Source organism: Somniosus microcephalus, chromosome 5 (genome assembly GCF_052327205.1).
Source record: "Somniosus microcephalus isolate GS21.2 chromosome 5, FLI_Smic_1.0, whole genome shotgun sequence".
NCBI lineage: Eukaryota > Metazoa > Chordata > Chondrichthyes > Squaliformes > Somniosidae > Somniosus > Somniosus microcephalus.
This window is the reverse complement of record NC_140991.1, coordinates 162,632,091-162,651,507: the sequence shown is the minus strand read 5'-3', so window position 1 is coordinate 162,651,507 and position 19,417 is coordinate 162,632,091. Positions and strand designations below refer to the sequence as shown.

General features: G+C 46.7%; 1 protein-coding gene across 1 annotated transcript in view; it reads left to right on the top strand.

The window, feature by feature from the left end:
* The window catches only part of dgkb (diacylglycerol kinase, beta), a 1,409,408-nt gene that overhangs the window by 121,406 nt on the left and 1,268,585 nt on the right, over positions 1-19,417 (top strand). Inside the window, exon 3 of the mRNA XM_085988391.1 lies at positions 13,612-13,782. Coding sequence (XP_085844517.1) covers positions 13,612-13,782 — 171 coding nt within the window. The remainder of the gene's footprint in view (positions 1-13,611; positions 13,783-19,417) is intronic.

Sequence of the window (19,417 nt, the reverse complement as noted above, 5' to 3'; positions counted from 1 at the left end):
CATCCACTGCTATTAAGAACATTGAGTCCATGAATGAACCAGCAAAATCAATGTGCACCCGTTGCCATGGAGAGGAGGGCCACTCCCATGGGTGTAGAGGGGCATGTGGTGGTGCATTTTGGACCTTCTGGCATCCTAAGCAGCTCTTAGTTAGGTCTTCGATTTGTTGATCGATTCCCGGCCACCACACATAAGCCCTAGCTAGGCTTTACATTTTCACTCCCCCCAGATGACCTTCATGTAGCTCATTTAGCACTCTCTCCCTTAACTTGGGTGGAATCACCACTCTGGATCCACACATCACTGTCCCCTGGCATACTGACAGCTGTTCTCTTCTGGATGAGAATGCTGGCAACAGTGAGTCGCCATGTGTTGGCCATCCCCTCACCGTCAATTCATATACCCATGACAGCGTCGGATCATTGTGGGTCTCCTTCTCTATATCCGCGTTTGTTACTGGCAATCGTTCAATTGTCGACGAATAAAATATCTCGATAGGGTCCACTGCTGGTGCTTCCTCCACAGTAGGCAGTGGTAGGCGCGATAGCCCATCAGCGTTCCCATGCTGTCTCGTGCCTTTATATTCTATTTCATATTGATTCGCCCCTAGAAACAGGAACCATCTTTGTAACCGCTGTGCAGTCATTACTGGCACGCCCTTCTTAGGATTAAAGATGGAGACAAGTGGTTGGTGGTCAGTCAGCAAGGTGAACTTCTGTCCATGCAGATAGTGGTTGAATTTTTTTACTCCCCATACTAGGCTGAGGGCCTCCCTGTCAATCTGGGCGTAGTTGCGCTCGGCTGAGGTTAGTGACCGAGATGCAAAGGCTACTGGCCTCTCCAACCCGTCTGGGAATTTGAGCGACAACACTGCTCCAATGCCGTAGGGTGATGCATCACATGCCAAACGAATTGGTAGTGCTGAGTAGAAATGGGCCAGCACCTCTTCTGATGTGATCAATTCTTTACACTTCTGGAAAGCTCGTTTACGTTCGTCATCCCACTTCCATGGTACCCCTGTTTGCAGTAGGGTGTTCAGCGGGTGTAATACCATAGACAAATTTGGTAAGAACTTGTGGTAATAGTTTACCAGCCCGAGGAACGACCTCAGTTGTGACACATTTTCCAGTGCTGGAGCCTTGACTACTGCCTCTATCTTGTCAGGGGACTTATGTAACCCCTCTTCATCGATGACGTGGCCGCAATACGAGATCTGTTTCTGGAAAAACTCGCACTTGTGGCGATTAGCTCATAGCCCATATTCCTTTAATCTAGCGAGCACCTTCTCCAAGTTAGCGAGGTGATCACCGTCATTTTCGCCCGTGACCAAGATGTCGTCCAAATAACACTGGGTCCCTGGAATCCCTTGCAGGACCTGAGCCATTGCCCTTTGCCAGATAGCCGGAGCCGAGGCTACTCCAAACACCAGCCGGTTGTATTGATAGAGACCTTTATGGGTGTTGATCGTAAGGTAATGTTTCGAAGCTTCTTCTACCTCCATTTGCAAGTACGCCTGGGCTAGATCAATTTTGGTGAAGCGTTTACCACCAGATAGCGAGGCGAAAATATCCTCAATTCGTGGAAGCGGATATTGCACCGTGTGAAGGACTGGGTTCACTGTCACCTTAAAATCCCCACAGATGCGGACCTTCTTTGGTTCTCCAGGCGTATTACTCAACGACCTCTTCCTTACAGGAATGATGGGTGTAGCCCACTCGCTCCAGTCCACTTTGGACAGTACTCCTGAACGTTCCAACCCTTCCAGCTCTGCTTCAACCGCTGGTTTGATCGCATAAGGCACTGGTCTGGCCTTCAGAAACTTTGGGCTTGCATTATCCTCTATTTTAATTGTTGCTGTTATTCCTTTTAGTGTTCCTAATCCCTCCTGGAACACTTCTTTTGCGTCAGTTAGTATTTTTGACAGTCATCCAGGTGTGACGTCGTCATCCTTTTTGGCCTCCACCTTCAGTGCCTGTATGGAATGCCAATCTAAATGTATCTTCCGGATCCATTCACGTCCAAGCAGTGGTGGTCCTCCATTTGTCAATACATATATATCCATTTTAGGTATTTCCTGACCTTTATATGTCACTTTCACCCTTATTTTTCCTTTGGGGTAGACTTTTTGCCCCGTATACATCTTCAAGACAATCTCTGTAGCTTTCAAGGGTATGTGTGAAAATAGCCGCTTGTAGTCTCTTTGATTTATGACTGTTAGAGCTGACCCTGTGTCCAATTCCATTTCCACTTGGACTCCGTCTATCTTGAGTGTAACCCAGATAGTCTGGTGATCCTCCATTTCGGTTACATTATGTAGTTTCAGACAACCCAGCTCCTTGCTTCCGGAGTCTGTGTCACTTTTCTGTTCGTCTGAACCAATGTCCATCACCTGGTGTACCTTTTTGTAATTCTCCTGTGGAGATTTCTTACTGTTGGTTTTCTTCCCAGACCTGCAGACTCTTGCTATGTGTCCTGCTTTCCCACACTGTCTGCACACTTGGTCCTTGAACCAACAATCTTTCTGGTCATGTGTTGTTCTGCCGCAGCGATAGCACTTCCCTGTTCCATAGGTCATTTCGTTGGTGCCATATTCTTGCGGTCTCCGTTGTATCTCTGCAGCCCCTTGCGGCTGCTTCATGTGATACTGCCATACTGAAAGCTTTGTCCAGCGTAATGTCCTTTTCTGATAGAAGCCGTTTCTGGGTTCCTTCACTTGGTAGCCCACACACAAACTTGTCCCTTAATGTGTCTGCTAGTCCCGCTCCAAACTGGCAGTATTTTGATAGCTTGCGCAGTTCCGTTAGGTACTCAGCATTGCTTTCGTCTTTGTGTTGGTTCCTTTTATGGAACTTAAATCGTTCTGCTATCAGCAGCGGTGTGGGGTTTAAGTGGTCCTGTAGTATTTCTACTATGCTTTCAAAATTCTTGTTTACTGGCTTCTTTGGGGTTATTAGATTTCGCAGTAACCCATAAGTTTTTGCACCCATGGAATTTAACAGAACCAGTGCTTTATTAGCATCTAGCACTTCATTCGCCCTGCAGTACACCTCAATACGTTCCACATATGTCGCCCAATCTTCGACTTCATTGTCGAACGTAGAGATACTGCCACTCTTTGGCATCCTTGGTTGTGCGTTAACTATCACCAATGGCGCCTCCCGCGCTTCCCCTTCTTCTCCGCTGGCACAAAATGGCATCTCCCGTGCTTTCCTTCCTTCCCGTGCTTGCCCGTCTTCTCCGCTGTGGCTTCGCAAAATGGCGTCTCCCGCACTCTTCCTTCTTCTCCGCGGCTCAATGGCGCCTCCCGCGCTCTCCCTGCTTCTCCGTGGCTCAATGGCGTCTCCCGCGCTCTCCCTGCTTCTCCGCGGCTCAATGGCATCTCCCCTTGCTTCGCCCCGCGGACCCTGATCAGCCCGTGATCCCTGGCTGTGCTCTGCGCATTCTACTCTTGATATTTGTCGACTCCGCTCAGTCTAGAACCCGGCTGTTTCTTACCCTCTCTCTCTCCGGTTTGCAGTATTTTTCCTCGACGCCGCTCGGTGATCAACCCCCGGCTGCGCCCTGCTCTCTTCACCCTCTTTCTTACCCCGTTGACGCTGCCCGGCTCTCTCTCTCTGCCATCGGTCGGCTCCAGCCGCCGCTGCTCGGGAAGGGTCTGCTCTGGACCTGTCGTCGGTCTCTTACTGCTCGTTGTGGCTGGGGAACCAAGCCCGGCTCTCCACAGCCTCCCCAGCGAAGTTGGATCTCTGCCTGACTGCTGGGCGGTTGCTCACGGTCGACGCCCGTGTTCCTGGACTCGACTATTTTTTTTATTTTTTATGTTGCAGGTAGATTCGCATCAACACTCGTCGCCACTGTTAGATCTGTGGTTCAGTGGATAAATAATTACACGGATGCTGTACATAAACAAATAACAGGTCTTTACTGGAGGAGGGTAATCTCTAGACTGGGGTACAGAGGCATGCGCACAGCTTATATACCGGTGTGGTCACTGCCGGTACTACAGTATACAGGAGCTGTAAAAAGTAGTTCTGACTTAAAGCACATACACTACACGGATCCTAGCTATTATGTCCGTGAATGATTGAGACACGGACAGCAGGAGTTGAACAAAACAAGTCTTTACTGATGGAAGTCAATCGTGAAACTGAAAACAACAGAGACTCACTAGCGCCTTTTATACAGGGGTGGTTACTGCCGGTACTGCAGTCTGAGACCAGTTATTCTCTTAAAGGTACATACACAACAATTCCTCCCCTTTTAGATAAACAGTACGTAACATTCATTTAACAACTAAATGATAACTAATTACAATCACAATTATGGTTGCTAAATACATTGGTTAAGTTTAAGCAATTATAAGTTCAGTCTTTGAGGAGGCTTCCTGATTCTGTCTGGATAACGCCTCTTTGGGGTATCAGGTTCTTCTGGCAATGTTGAGTCGGGATCAATGTCGTTGTTTGGTTCATCTGCTTCCAATATCACCGGTTCTGCGGTAGCTGCAATTGTTACGTCGATTTCATTGCCAGGTGTATCAGATCGTGGTGTGGAGTTGACGTTTTCCAGTGACTGTAGAATCTGGTCAGCATGGCATCTTACAATGCTCTCTCCAACGTCCATGGTATGCATGAGAGGTCCTTGCCGTGTACAAATCGTTCCTGGCTGCCATTTCTCAGTGCGGTAGTCCCGGGCCAAAACTGGTTGACCTATCTTAAAACTCCCGGTTGGCCTTTCATTCATATTTTGAAACTGCCTGTTCTCCACATCTCTTCGGACGTTTGGCTTAACCAAATCCAAGCGGCATCGTAGTCTTCGATTGAAGAACATCATGGCTGGAGTTTGGTTGGTAACCGCATGTGTCGCATTCCGGTAGGCAAACAAGAAGTTGTCCACCTTGTGTTGTAGGGGTATATCTTCATTACACATTGCCTTGTTAGCCTTCTTGAATGTTTGGACAAACCTCTCGGCCAATCCATTAGTGGCTGGATGATATGGGGCAGATGTGTAATGCTTAACACCATTGTTCTTTAAGAACCTCTGGAACTCTTCAGACACAAACTGTGGTCCATTGTCAGAGCAAATCTGTTCAGGCAGCCCATTCCTGGCGAATATGGTTCGTAAAACTGTGATAGTTTTTTCCGTGGTGGTTGAGGACATTTTTATTACCTCTGGCCACTTTGAATGTGCATCCACCGCGATTAAAAACATCGAGTCCATGAAGGGACCAGCAAAATCAATGTGCACCCTTTGCCATGGAGATGAGGGCCACTCCCATGGATGCAGAGGAGCTTGTGGTGGGGCGTTTTGGACCTTCTGGCATCCTGCACAGCTCTTGGTCATCTCTTCGATTTCTCTATCGATTCCCGGCCACCACACAAACGCTCTGGCTAAGTTCTTCATTTTTACCCCACCTAGATGAACCTCATGAAGCTCATTGAGCACTCTATCACTCAACTTAGGTGGAATTACTACTCTGGATCCACACATCAAGGTTCCTCTGCACACTGACAGCTGTTCTCTTCTCGGCGAGAATGCTGGCAGCAGTGGCTCGCCATGTGCTGGCCATCCCTTCACCGTTAAATCATAGACCCGTGATAGTGTCGGGTCATTCCGTGTTTCCTTTTCTATGTTTGCATTCGTCACAGGGAGACATTCGACTATGGTCGAGTGGAATAACTCCATTGGATCCACTGCAAGGTCTTCTTCTTCCACCGTCGGCAACGGTAGGCGTGACAACCCATCAGCATTCCCATGCTGTTTAGTTCCTTTGTACTCAATGTCATATTGGTGCGCCCCTAGGAAAAGGGACCATCTCTGCAGCCGTTGTGCTGTCATTATCGGTACGCCCTTCTGAGGGTTGAAAATGGAGACAAGAGGTTGATGATCGGTTAGTAGAGTAAATTTTTGACCGTGCAGGTAGTGATTGAACTTCTTCACCCCCCACACTAGGCTGAGGGCCTCTCTGTCAATCTGGGCGTAGTTACGCTCGGCAGAAGTTAACGAGCGTGACGCAAAAGCTATCGGCCTCTCTAAACCATCAAGGAATTTATGTGACAGTACCGCCCCAATGCCATAGGGAGACGCATCACACGCCAGTCTGATCGGCAGTGCTGGGTTGTTGTGAGCCAATACTTCCCTTGAAGTGATTAAGTCCTTACTCTTCTGAAAGGCCCGCTTACAATCATCGCTCCATTTCCATGCTACCGCCGTTCGTAGCAGGGCGTTCAGTGGGTGCAGAATTGGCGACAAATTCGGCAAAAACTTATGGTAGTAATTCGCCAATCCGAGGAATGACCTCAGTTGCGACACATTTTCAGGTGCTGGGGCCTTAACAACCGCTTCAATTTTGTCAGGGGACTTATGTAACCCCTCTTCATCAATCACGTGGCCACAATACGATATCTGTTTCTTAAAAAACTCGCACTTGGGGCGGTTGGCTCGTAGCCCATGTTCCCGTAGTCTAGTGAGCACCTGTTCTAGGTTGTTAAGGTGTTCACTGTCATCTTCACCTGTTACAAGGATGTCGTCCAAGTAACACTGAGTCCCCGGAATCCCTTGCAGGACTTGTTCCATCGCTCTTTGCCATATCGCCGGAGCCGATGCTACTCCGAATATCAATCGATGATACTGGTAAAGACCTTTGTGAGTGTTTATCGTGAGATACTTCCGAGAGGACTCTTCAACCTCCATCTGCAAATATGCTTGTGCTAGGTTAATTTTTGTAAAACGCTTCCCTCCAGACAGTGAGGCGAAGATGTCTTCTATCCTTGGAAGAGGATATTGTACTGTGTGAAGGACTGGGTTCACCGTCACCTTGAAATCCCCACAGATGCGAATCTTCCTTGGTTCCCCGGACTTATTGCTTAACGTTTTCTTCATGGCAGGAACGATGGGTGTCGCTCACTCGCTCCAGTCGACCTTAGACGACATGCCTGCCTTCTCCAGATTCTCCAGCTCTGCCTCGACGGCTGGGCGAATTGCATATGGTACCGGTCTTGCTTTGAAAAACTTGGGAACTGCATTCTCTTCTATTTTTATCGAGGCGGTTACGCCTTTAAGCGTGCCCAGTTCTTGTTGAAATACCTCTTTGGCGTTCGCTAAGATTGTTGACAATCGTCCAGGAGTGACGTCTTCATCTTTTTTATCGTCCACCGTCATTGCATGAATGGAGTGCCAATCTAAGTTTATCTTCCTGATCCATTCACGTCCCAATAACGGTGGTCCACCATTTGGCAGTATGTAGAGATACAATTTCCGTATTTTCTTGCCGTTGTATTCGACAGGCACCCTTATTTTTCCTCTGGGGTATACTTTTTGCCCCGTATACGTTGTCAAGACGATGGATGTCTCTCTCAAGGGTATGTGTGAGAATAGCTGCTCGTAGTCTCGTCGATTCCTGACGGTTAGCGCTGATCCTGTATCCAATTCCATTTTAACTTGGGACCCTGCTATCGTGAGGGTGACCCAAATGGTTCGGTGATCCTCTTTTGCGATTACATTGTGAAGTTTGAGACAGCTTAGTCTCCTGTACCCGGATTCACTATCGCTCATCTGGTCTTCGGAACTACTGTCCGTCATCTTTTGTACTTTCTTGTACGGTCCCTTAGTAGCCTTTTTGTTGTCGTTGGTCTTCTTCCCAGACCTGCAAACACGTGCGATGTGTCCCATTTTCCCACATTGCCTGCATATTTTGTCTTTGGACCAGTAGTCCTTCTGGTCATGGTTAGTTCTGCCGCAGCGATAACATTTTGCAAATCCCCGTCTCATTTCATGGGTGCCGTATTCCTGTGGCTTTTGTTGAATTTCTGCAGCTCCCCTGGCTGCTGCTTCATACGATACTGCCACGCTGAAAGCCTTATCTAGCGTCAGCTCTTTCTCTGATAGTAACTTCTTCTGTGTTCCTTCACTCAGGAGTCCACAGACAAATTTGTCCCGTAGGGTATCTGCCAGTCCTTCTCCGAACTGGCAGTGCTTTGATCGCTTGCGTAGTTCCGTAAGGTACTCAGCATTGCTCTCATCTTTATGCTGAGTTCTCCTGTGGAATTTAAATCTTTCTGCTATCAACAGCGGTGCAGGGTTTAGGTGTTCCTGTAGGACAGCAACAATTTCATTAAAACTCTTCGCCTTCGGTTTGGCTGGAGTAATCAGGTCCCGCAATAGGCCGTACGTTCTAGCGCCCATTAAGTTTAGCAATACCGATGCCTTTTTCTCATCCACTATTTCGTTTGCCTCGAAATATACCTCGACTCTTTCCACATACATGGTCCAGTCCTCTATTGTATTATCAAAAGCAGTGATACAGCCAGTCTTCGGCATCTTGCAAGTCTAAAATGGCGCCTCCCGTGCTTTGCCTTCTTCCCCGATTTAACAAAATGGCGCCTCCCACGCTTTGCCTTCTTCCCCGCTGTTGTTAGCGCTGCTTTCCGCGGTTCCCGTTGCAACCTGCAGCTCCTCGCGGTTTCTTACGCGTTTAATATTTCTTTTTTATTATTTTCCCGTCGTGGAACAACCCTGTGGGACTCTTGCCTCCCTCTTCTCGGGTCTATACGCAGCCCGGCTTCGTAGCACCGGCCGCGCCCTGTGTGCTCCACCCTCTCTCTCTCTTCTTCCCGACAACGCTGCTCGGCCCCGTTGCAAGCCACCCGCTCGAGTTCGCGACCGCCGCAGCCCAGGAAGGATCAATGTACTACCTGCCATGAGCCCGATTAGCTGAAGCATCGTCGACAGGAACCAGGCCCCGCTTCCGACAGCTTCTCCAGCAATCTTCAACTCCGCTAACACAGGGGCAGATGCCCACGGTCGACGCCCATTTCTACTGCCTCTTACTTTCTTTTCTTTCTGGCCTCGACCTCTGCTCACTTCGCTGTAGGAATGGATCCCAGGAGGTGGTGCAGACTGTAGGTAGGTTCGTATCTGCTTGTCACCAGTATTATGTCCGTGAATGATTGAGACACGGACAGCAGGAGTTGAACAAAACAAGTCTTTACTGATGGAAGTCAATAGTGAAACTGAAAACAACAGAGGCTCACTAGCGCCTTTTATACAGGGGTGGTCACTGCCGGTACTGCAGTCTGAGACCAATTATTCTCTTAAAGGTACATACACAACACTACCGTCTTCACTTTCAGAACTGCTTACTATACCATCTTATTCCCGATTTAGTACATAGAATCATGGAACGATACAGCCCAGAAAGGGACCATTCAGCCCATCGTGCCTGTGCTGGCTCTTTGGTAGAGCTGCCCAATTAGTCCCACTCCCCTGCTCTTTCCCCAGCCCCCTTTAAATGGTTTCCCTTCAAGTAATTATCCAAGCTTCTTTTGAATGCTATGATTGAATCTGTTTTCACCACCCTTTCAGGCACATTATCGACCTCACATATTTGAAATAATGCTAAAGTCCCGATCTATGGAAGAAGCTGCAGAATCCTGGGGTCTTGTGCCACCAATGTTCCCCCGAAGGTACGTGGGCTCATGGCCACGCACCAATTGGGAGGTCCTGTGCAGGCCGCCCACCAGCTACTGCTGCTGGAAAAGTGGGCCGCGCACAACAAAAAATTAGAGGGAACATCGTGTGCCACATATTAATATAAAGTGGAATTAACTTGAATTCTACTGCAATTTTTCTTTGTTGAGCCTGCAGTGATTAATTTGCAGTGAAGTACGATGTCTTTCTCTGTCATCATTTACCGACTCATTGAGAAATGGGTAAAATGGAAAGAAACAAACTGCTGGCACATTGGTCTCATCTTTGGATGAAGTTATGACTTTGTAACTCATTCTCCGAGATCCATTGCACATGCTGAGAGAGCTCGCCCAGGATGCCCTGAGGGGGAAAATCCACTGTGTGGTGTAGTACTGAGTTCTAGGTTGAGGCCCTGCTTCCACCCCCTCATCTACCCAGGATATGGGGTAGGACATTTAGGACTGAGATGAGGAGAAATTTCTTCACTCAGAGGGTGGTGAACCTGTGGAATTCTCTACCACAGAAGGCTGTGGAGGCCAAGTCACTGAATATATTTAAGAAGGAGATAGATAGGTTTCTAGACACAAAAGGCATCAAGGGGTATGGGGAGAGAGCAGGAATATGGTATTGAGATAAAGGATTAGCCATGATCATTTTGAATGGCGGAGCAGGCTCGAAGGGCCGAATGGCCTACTCTTGCTCCTATTTTTCTATGTTTCTATGTTTCTAATAACAAGGAATCATTTACGTCCACCTGAGTGATCAGATGTGGCCTTGGTTTAACATCTCAACCAAAAGATGCCACCACCAACTATGCAGCACTCCCTCAGTTCTGTACTGAAGTTCTTCCTAAATATGTGCTCAAGTCTCTGGAGTGGGGAAAGCACCCATCACCTTCTGACTCAGAGGCAAGAGTGCTACCACTGAGCCAAGGCTGACACTTAGCAAAAAACATTATCATGCAATGCCAACAAATTTATTTTAAAGAGAGAGAATAAATTGCTGCCAATTTATTTTCCCAAAAATAATATTTAAAAGAAATTCAAAAGTATGGGAAAATGTCTAACAAAAACACTACAGTAAATAGGTAGTGTAGACATTACAAAATAAAATTCCTTCTTCGAGCTATTTAAGAGTCGCTGCACCCACGGAGCTTCCCTTGATTCCATTCCAATGCCCTCCACCGGCACAAATACTAGGGAATTATGCTTGATCATTATTTTTGGGACCTCAATGAATCTCATGAAGGAAAAGGCCACAAGCAATTCAGCTCACTAAAAATAGAAGCATGGGGAGTTACAGCCCAGAAAGAATTGCCACCTGGAATTCTGTTTCAATTCTCCGCTGTCTCTGCACCAATTGCATGCCTGCTCTCTCTGGGGCCTTCCCAAAAGCCAATATGGAGCAGCTATCAAGGGTTCTGTTGAAGCCTTATAATGCATGAAATTCAAAGGGCAGCTTAGCACAGCTATAAAACTAACTGACTGGTAATTACCTGAGTTAGCTCTATCTGCTTCTTTGCAAATTGGTATTACATTGGGTACTCTCTAGTCCTCTGTCACACATTGGCATCAGTTTGAGTGCCCTTGCTGTCATTTAGTGAAGTAAAGGCCTCAAAATGGAGTTGATAGCTTTACAACAACAGCTTGCATTTATATAGTGCCCTTAATGTAGTGAAACTTCACAGGAGTGTTATCAGACAAAATTTGACACCGAGCCACATAAGAAGATATTAGGACAGGCAACCAAAAGCTTGGTCAAAAAGATAGTTTTTAAGGAGCATTCCGAAGGAGGAGAGACAGGCAGAGAGGTTTAGGGAGGGAATAACAAAGGTTAAGGCCTAGGCAGCAGAAGGCATGGCCATCAGTGGTGGAGTGCTGAAAATCAGGGATGCGCAAGAGGCCAGAATTGGAGTAGCGCAGAGATCTCGAATACTTGTAGAAATGGAGGAGGTTGCAGAGATAGGGAGGGGTGAGGCCCTGAAGGGATTTGAATGCAAGGACGAGAATTTTAAATTTGATGTATTGGTGGACTGGGAGCTAATGCAGGTCAGCGAGCATTGGGATAATGGGTGAATGAGACATGGTACTCTTGGTGTAATGAATGACACTGATTGGGAACTCATCATTTGGGTTGGGACAGGAAGTAGTGTTTGCTGCAAAATGTAAAGGCCTCCAGCAGATTATGTTCTGGAAGAAGAGCTAGAATTTTTATTAACTTTTTATTTACTTAAAGAGGAGAAACAATAGATTAGGTTTAAGAGTTCATAAATCACACACACACACACACACACACACTCACAGTGTGGGTTGTCAGTAAAATTATAGTAGCACTAAAGTTCTTGGTTTGGATGTGACTTTGATGAAGTTGCATGAATGGGAACTCTGTGAGTCGATGTGCATGAGGAATTTATTGTAGATGATGGCATAACTGGGGTGGGAAGAATAACTATATAAGCTGAAGAAATAAAGAGTATAGTTTTATAAAGCATCTTTCATATTCTCAGGGCATTCTATAGAACCATAGGATTCTAAGCATAGAAAGCGATTCAGTCCATTATGTCTGTGCTGACTCTTTTGTAAAGCTATCCAAAACTACTTCCGCTGCCCCTCTCTCCACATAGCCCTGGGGATCATTTCCACCACTTGGACGGTAAACTGGTAGAGTGGATCGCCCATCGTTATAGAACCAACCTGATTTCCATTTTCATTCATTTTAATGGAAATTAAAATCGGAAATGATCTATAACAAGCTGGTGATCTGCTCTGCCAGTTTACCACTCAAGCTGTGAAGGTGAAGATCACGCCCCCCTCCCCGGTACCTTCCCCTGCTTCAAATGTTTATTTACTTTTGCCTTAAAAATGCACTATTCTGTGCATTAACTAATCTCTGTAGCAAAGCATTCCATCCCCTAAAAACTCAGTGCAAAGAAACTTCTCCCAACCTCTCTTCCCATATCAATTTTAAATTGATGACCCTTGTCACTGATTCCTGAAGCAGAGGAAATATTCTTTCCTTATTCACCTGATCAAAATCACTCTGAATCTTAAAAACCTCCTCTCAGACTTCTCTGCTTCAGTCTAAATAACCCTAGTATCTCAATTCTCTCCTCATAACTATATTTCCTATCCCTCGCATCACCCTGGTCAATTTATGCCGTATGCTCGGTATGGCTTTTAATGTTCTTTCTATAATGGGGTGCAACTGCACACTATACTCTAACTGTGGCCTAACCACTTCCTGTGCAAATGTATTGTTACCTCTTTACACTCGTACTCTGTGCTCCTATTTGTAAAACCAAAACGCTGTTGCTCCTTTTTATGGTTTACCACAGTAAAAATTGATTGTGTATTGAGTCCATGCAGACAGGTAAAATTGTGGGAAATGATGGATGACAAGATTGGAGTGCACGACAAATTGTGGATGTGTCTCGTACAATTCCACACACAATGTAGAATGATGCCTCAGCTGTGTTTTACTGAGGATAGATTAATACCTTGAGCATGAATGGTGCTTTTCGCATAAAAAAAGTAAGATTGCAATCTTGTGGAACATAAGAAACAGGAGCAGGAGTAGGCCAATCGGCCCCTCAAGCCTGCTCCACCATTCAATAAGACCATGGCTGATCCAATCTTGGAAATTGCACTGGAATCATTTTAGAAATGTTTTATTCAGTTTGAAATACCAGAGGTTCAAGAAGTTTACCTCTCCAGTCAAAAAAACATAAATTGTTGGTGAACAGCTCATGAAACTAAACTGTTCAAATTTGGTTTTGACTTAAAATTGAAAGCAACTGAAGAATCCAGGGTAAATGAAGGGAAGTGGAGAACAGTGGAGATAAAACTGATTGTGTTCTGAAGGAACTATAAAAACAGATGCAAAAGTTGCTACTCAATCACTGTTCAGCTTTCCTAATCTCAGCACTGCAACAGCAAACTTGTTGATCCAATCTGTTTTCATCTGCTTCAATTTTATAATAACCAAACATTTGGAAATGTACATTATTTTTGCGAATGTTGTCTTGAATAGAAAGCCTTTGTGCACTTTAAAAACTGCAAAAGAACTTTGTCCTCGATGAATTAGTGAAGAAAAACTTGCATCTGCCACAAAGTTATTTGTAAAACCGTGTTTTGTTTTATTTTTCAGGACTTAAGAGCTCTGAAACAAACAGTGATCTGCAGATGATTAAAGGAACCTCGTCTCCTTCTGTAACATCTTCTCTTGCCAGCACTGACGTGTCAGATGTAGTTCAACTGAAGGAAATGATTTGCTACCTGTCGTTACTGGAAGGAGGACGACCCGAGGACAAGTTAGAATGTATGTAAATGACTCACTCCATCTACAGTAAAACTCTTGAAGGTTATAGGTCCGGACTTTCCTCAGAGCTTCGGCGGCAGATCGGCGCAAACCGCAGATAGATACATAAAAGGGGTTGTTTCTGATCTTCCGCTGGCGTTATTGTGGCCGATCGAGAAACGCCCCAAGGAAATTGCCGGTGATAGTGCCGTTTAAAATTTAGCCATTGTTGTTTTGCAGTGATTAGCAACTTGACTGCTTAGAATAAACTTGAAATGCTATTGATCTACCCATTGCTGTTTGCATGCTGGGGAATACAATAATAGCATAGTCTTGATTTCAGCATTAAACTGCTGCTCATTGGATTAACGCTCAACAGGTGGGCCAATATCGGGTTCAGTCTAATTCCCAGTCATGTTTACCACAGGCTTTATTCAGTACTTAAAGGGAAGGTGCATTGATGCTACAGTACCTCATTGTCAAGCCACTTAGAACTGTAGCTGCAAGAAGAAGGTACTGCAAAGCCATGGCGGAGAGTCATCAAAGGGAGAGAGCCCGCAGATTTTCTGACGCGGCTCTTGAGGCACTGGTCATGGCCATGGAGAGGAGGCGGGCTGTCCTCTTCCCACACATTGGCAGGAAGCCCTTGCCACACACCTCACGAATTATGTGGCAGGGGATAGCCATCCATGTCACGGCCAGTACTGTAGTGCCAAGGTTGGCCATCCAGTGTTGAAAGAATTCTAATGACCTTACATGGCAGGTCACAGTGAGTGAAGGCTTCAGCAAATGCTATATCCCACCATCTGCACCACAAGTCTCACACACTGCTCAATGCACCACACCCCCATCACTCACCGACCAACAATCTCTACCTATCACCACTCACACCTCACAATCAGAGCTTCACTTCACCCTCACAACTTTACCACTACTGCAACACTCACACCCACATCTTACACCTTGCACACACTGACAGCTATTCAACTATGGAAGGCACATTACCCAAAACATTGCGCTACACTCAAGCACACAGTTCTCTTTCTCTTGCAGGCCAAGGTTGCGCATAACCGGAAGGAGCAACAGCAGACAGGCGAGGGGCAGGCTAACATCTATAACCTCAGTCAGCTGGAGGAGAGAGTGCTGGACATCATTGGGGGGCAGATCATAGAGGCCGTGGCAACCAGCGAGGCTGAACTCCTTGGGGACAACAACGGTATGGTCAATCTTAATCTTCTTCCCCCATCCCACTTCCCCCTCATCCCACAATCTCTTCTCACTTTCAAGCTACTGATGCTATATGCATGCATACCTTGCTACCTCCGCCCACCCCTCCCCTCGCTATAACTCGACTCTTGTACCTTTCTGCTTTCAGATAATCAGCAACAAGCACCAGACCAGCCTGACCCCAAGGCATGCATGAGAGCGAGGGGGGAGGAGAAGAAGAAGAAGAAGAAGATGACACAGCATCACTGCATCTGTCACTCACAGACACCAGTTCAGAAACTGACACTGCGCATACTTTAGAGGTTAGTGTAGAAGCGGGATCTGCACAGGGTGAGGCACCGGGCACGAGTGGGCTGCAGCAAAGCCGGGGGACAGGGTAGCTCGGGGGCCAGCTCCTCGGAGGGCGAGTTCTGCTGCACAGGACTCAGATGAGGACCTTGATGGGGTGACCTTCAGAAGAAGGGTGATGGGCATGCACACCAAATTGCTGGGTGCAATGGTAAGCCTGTCAGAGAGCCTCGTGTCGCAGCAGCTCAGCAATCTGTGCTCCAACAGATTGCTAGGAATTCTGAGGCGCCACCCCAGGGGAGTGGCAGTGGGTCAGTGGAGTAGGAACCTGCTGTCCTCTCTCATGATGACAGCATTCCTATTCCCATCACTGCCACTCCGCCATTGCTCTTGCCGCTGCCTGTCAGCCAGCCAGTTGCTGCAAATGCCAAAGTGGCACGGTCTGCAGCCGGGCCTCCTAGGGCCAGAGCTGCTCGAGGTCATCCTGCAAAACCATCTGTAGTGTCCCCCATGGAAACTCAGCAGCCTTCCACCAGCTACTGGGGGAGCACTTCGTAGGAGCAGTAGGAGTGGAAAGGGAACCCGACCGACAGGCACTAAGGGATTGCACAAGAGTGATTAGTTCATGTCGTTGGTGTAAATATGTGTGAATTGATTTTTGATAAATATATTCATTTTTTTTGGAATCTATTGTGGTGTCTCTCATTTCAGCTTTGTGCCCAGGAGAATGCTGTGATATTCCATGACAGAGGGATGCTATGATGGGGATGTGGTGAGCAACAGGGATCTGGGGTTTCATACGTTGGAATCAGACTCTGATGAGGCGTTCACAGAAGCCTGTCCAGAAGGGGGATTGGCTGCTTGCCTCCTCAATTCTTCCTCTTCCTCTTGCTCCGCTTCCTCCTCCACCTCCTCCTCTCTCTTGTCCTCCTCATGAGGTGGTCCCGCAATCCCTGCTGGCAAGGGCTGCGCCCTCATGATAGCCATGTTGTGAAGCATGCAGCAGACCACCACGAAATCGGACACTTGTACTGGAGGGCTCTTCCCGAGCGTTCAAGGCAGCGGAACGGTTGCTTCAGTAGCCCGATGGTCTGCTCAATGATGTTCCAGGTGGAAGCATGACTCTCATTATGAGAGTGCTGGGCAAGAGTGGTGGGGTTGCGGAGGAGATTAATCAGCCAGGTGTAGAGTGGAGAGCCCTTGGGGGAAAAATTCAGTTGTTTGCGCCTCCTGTTAGCGCCTTAAGAGGGCGCTAATGGGGCGCAAAGCAACTAGCGCCCGGGCGCGGCGATGTTTGCACCGCTCGCGAAATTAACTAGATATTTTGCAGCGGCGCTAAATACTACCGCCACGATCTCCTGCACCGGCAGATCGTGACATCAGTCAAGTGCACAATGCCCCAGTAGCGCCCTGGACCAGATATTGAGTGGCGCCCCCTGCCTTACCGCCTGCTGCTAGCAATGACAGGTTGAGGGGAGCGTTTTGCAGTCAGGAAGGGACTGGGGGAGCGCTATTTAAAGGCGACCGCTTCCTGCCTTTTTTTGTTGGTGACATTTTTGCACCATGCATTCTGAGAGAGAGAGAGAGAGAGAGACTTCTGGAGAGATTCAACGCTGTGTGAAGGAGTTTTGGGTACTGAGCAACAATTTGCAGGTTCATTTTGATTTGCCCTTCCTTGTATCGATTTAGAAGAGACTGTGGGGGCTGCACTCTGAGCTGTTTCTCTGGGCCTCTCCATTGTTCTTTCCAGCAGATTTGATGTACAGGTCTCTCCAGGCCGGGATTCAAGGCTGCAATGAGCAGGATGTGGATGGAGAGCAAGATCGACCCTTCCCTTTAAGAACTGGCCGGCGCCATTGTGTCTGTGTTCCATTGCTAACTGACATCACATGAGCTTCGCCAGCGCTCTGAGGTAGCGCCTCGCTCCTCGGCCTTTGCGCCTTAAGACATGTGTGAAGTGCCTGATTGAGCGCTCCAATCAGCTCCAGGGGCAATAAAAGCCAAGTTTGCCATCGGAGGCGATAATTAATGCCAGGCGCTAAACTTTGTGCACAGCCGATAATGGCGCCCCAAACGGGGCGATACTGAATTTTTCCTCCGTGAATTTCTAGCCCCTGGAATCTTCCTGGTCTGTGTGGCTCACTTACTCACTACTTTAACCAAATGAGCTTCTAATGTTTAAAGAGGCAATTTTACTCATCAGGGAATATTTTCTGAATGTGTGCTACTGCAAGGTGCCTCACTTGGCAGCTGTGCACATCGGCAAATTGTGATAGAGGTCCCATGATTTCCCGATTATGTACTGCCAATGGGCGAGACTCCCCACCTGTAGTTCTTCTTAGCAATAAGCATTGCCAATTTTTCTCACACTGCATTTTGTACATGGAGTACCTATACCTGCGAATTCTGGTCTGTGGGTGGCTGCCATTTGCATGACCTGTAAATATATAATCTAAAGAAAGTAAGAACAGTAGATAAAATTTAAAGCAACAGGTTATTGAAGGATTTTAACTTAGATTTGGTTTGAAGCAAACATGGCACCATGACTGTGTTTTAAATTTTTTGGCATATAGACTAAATTTAGTGGGATTCTGTAACCATATTGATGTTTTGAATGTATTTAATATAAGGGGTGACTTTATGTATGCGTGCGACCACTTCGAGGTCCTGGCTATCACCCATGTATGTCAGGATGTTGTTGGCATGTTACCAATGATTTTCCATCTGTTTATTTTTATTAATTCCATCCATTAATTTTAATGGACACAAAATTGTGGGCAGCAGACCTAAAATTTCCCAATCTGTGTGGCCTGGACTGAGGCTCCTCACTAGTAGTGCACATTGTAAAATGGACCCTATAAAGCAATAGAAAATGACTGTTATTCTGCTTGTTTATGTCTGTCCAGGTTGCACACATGAAAACCTAACTATATGTGAATAAAGCATGTTTATTGAAAATAACTAGCAACACAAGCTACCTCACTCTTGTATTGCAACTAGCCAAGAAAGGCCTAATCATCAAATTCCTAGTCTAAGCAGGATTAAATTAATTATTTCAGTATTTTCTGCCATTGAAGCTACCATATTATTTTTTTCACATTAACATAAAGTTGTTTTATGTCCATTGATGTGAAAGTGGTGGTATAATCTGGGAATCAAGATGGTGAGCTGATTCTTGAGTACTCAGATACTCAGAGGTGAGAGACCTCTTCTTGTAGTATACCTCCAACCTACTGCAAAGTCAAGTTTCAAATTGCTTTATTATAGTTTTAATGATGGGAGAAAGCCAATACTGCCACATGCTCTATCAGAACAATACAAGTTAACCACTAGGGAAGTAGAACTTTATGCAAAAGAACAAGCATGGTCATCTCTCTTCAGGTTGGGAAGAGTGTGATTCACAGTGAGATGTGTAGGGGGTGGCGTGTGCCCAGTCAGCTCTGCCCCTGACTGTCTCTGAGCAGTTCGAATCGCTCCCACACCCCTGGATTCTAAACACCAGACTTAGGTACAGGTGGCGATACAGAAATAGACTAGACAACTGGTTTGGTGCAAGAAAACCGTATTTTTATTAAAGGCACAATAAAATCACAACACTGAAAATTACTAGAATAATTACAGGCATATAAAAGTACACTTATTTGGGAATGGGGAACACACGGCACATCGAGGGAACAAACACATTAAAATCCCCCTACCCTTGTCCCACCCCCAATACCTAACTAGATTGAGCTACGAGGGGCCAGGGATTTATGCTCACCAATGGGCTTCCTTTTTACGGTTTGAAACCTGTCGATTAAGCCGGTTGTGGTTTTGGGGTTCGCTCTTTGTGTCCTTTGGGGCCTGCCGTCGTCACATGGCCCCAGGGCGCGGCGGTGGAGTCGTCTGAGTAAAGTACCCTCATTTCCTCCGTTAGAGATAGGGAGTAAAGTCTGTGTTGGGTACTTTACCTTGCAGAATGGTTGTTCTTCTGGTGGTGGTCTGGTCGTCGAACGTTTTGTTGCTGTTGGGGTTCGGTTGGCGGTCTATGGTGTTGGCTTGGGTTTGTTACTGCGGTGCTCATGGTCATCAGCTACTCCTTCTACCCATGCATCGAACGTCCGCTTACCGGGGTGTGTGCCCGCTCGTTCCCAACGCTTCT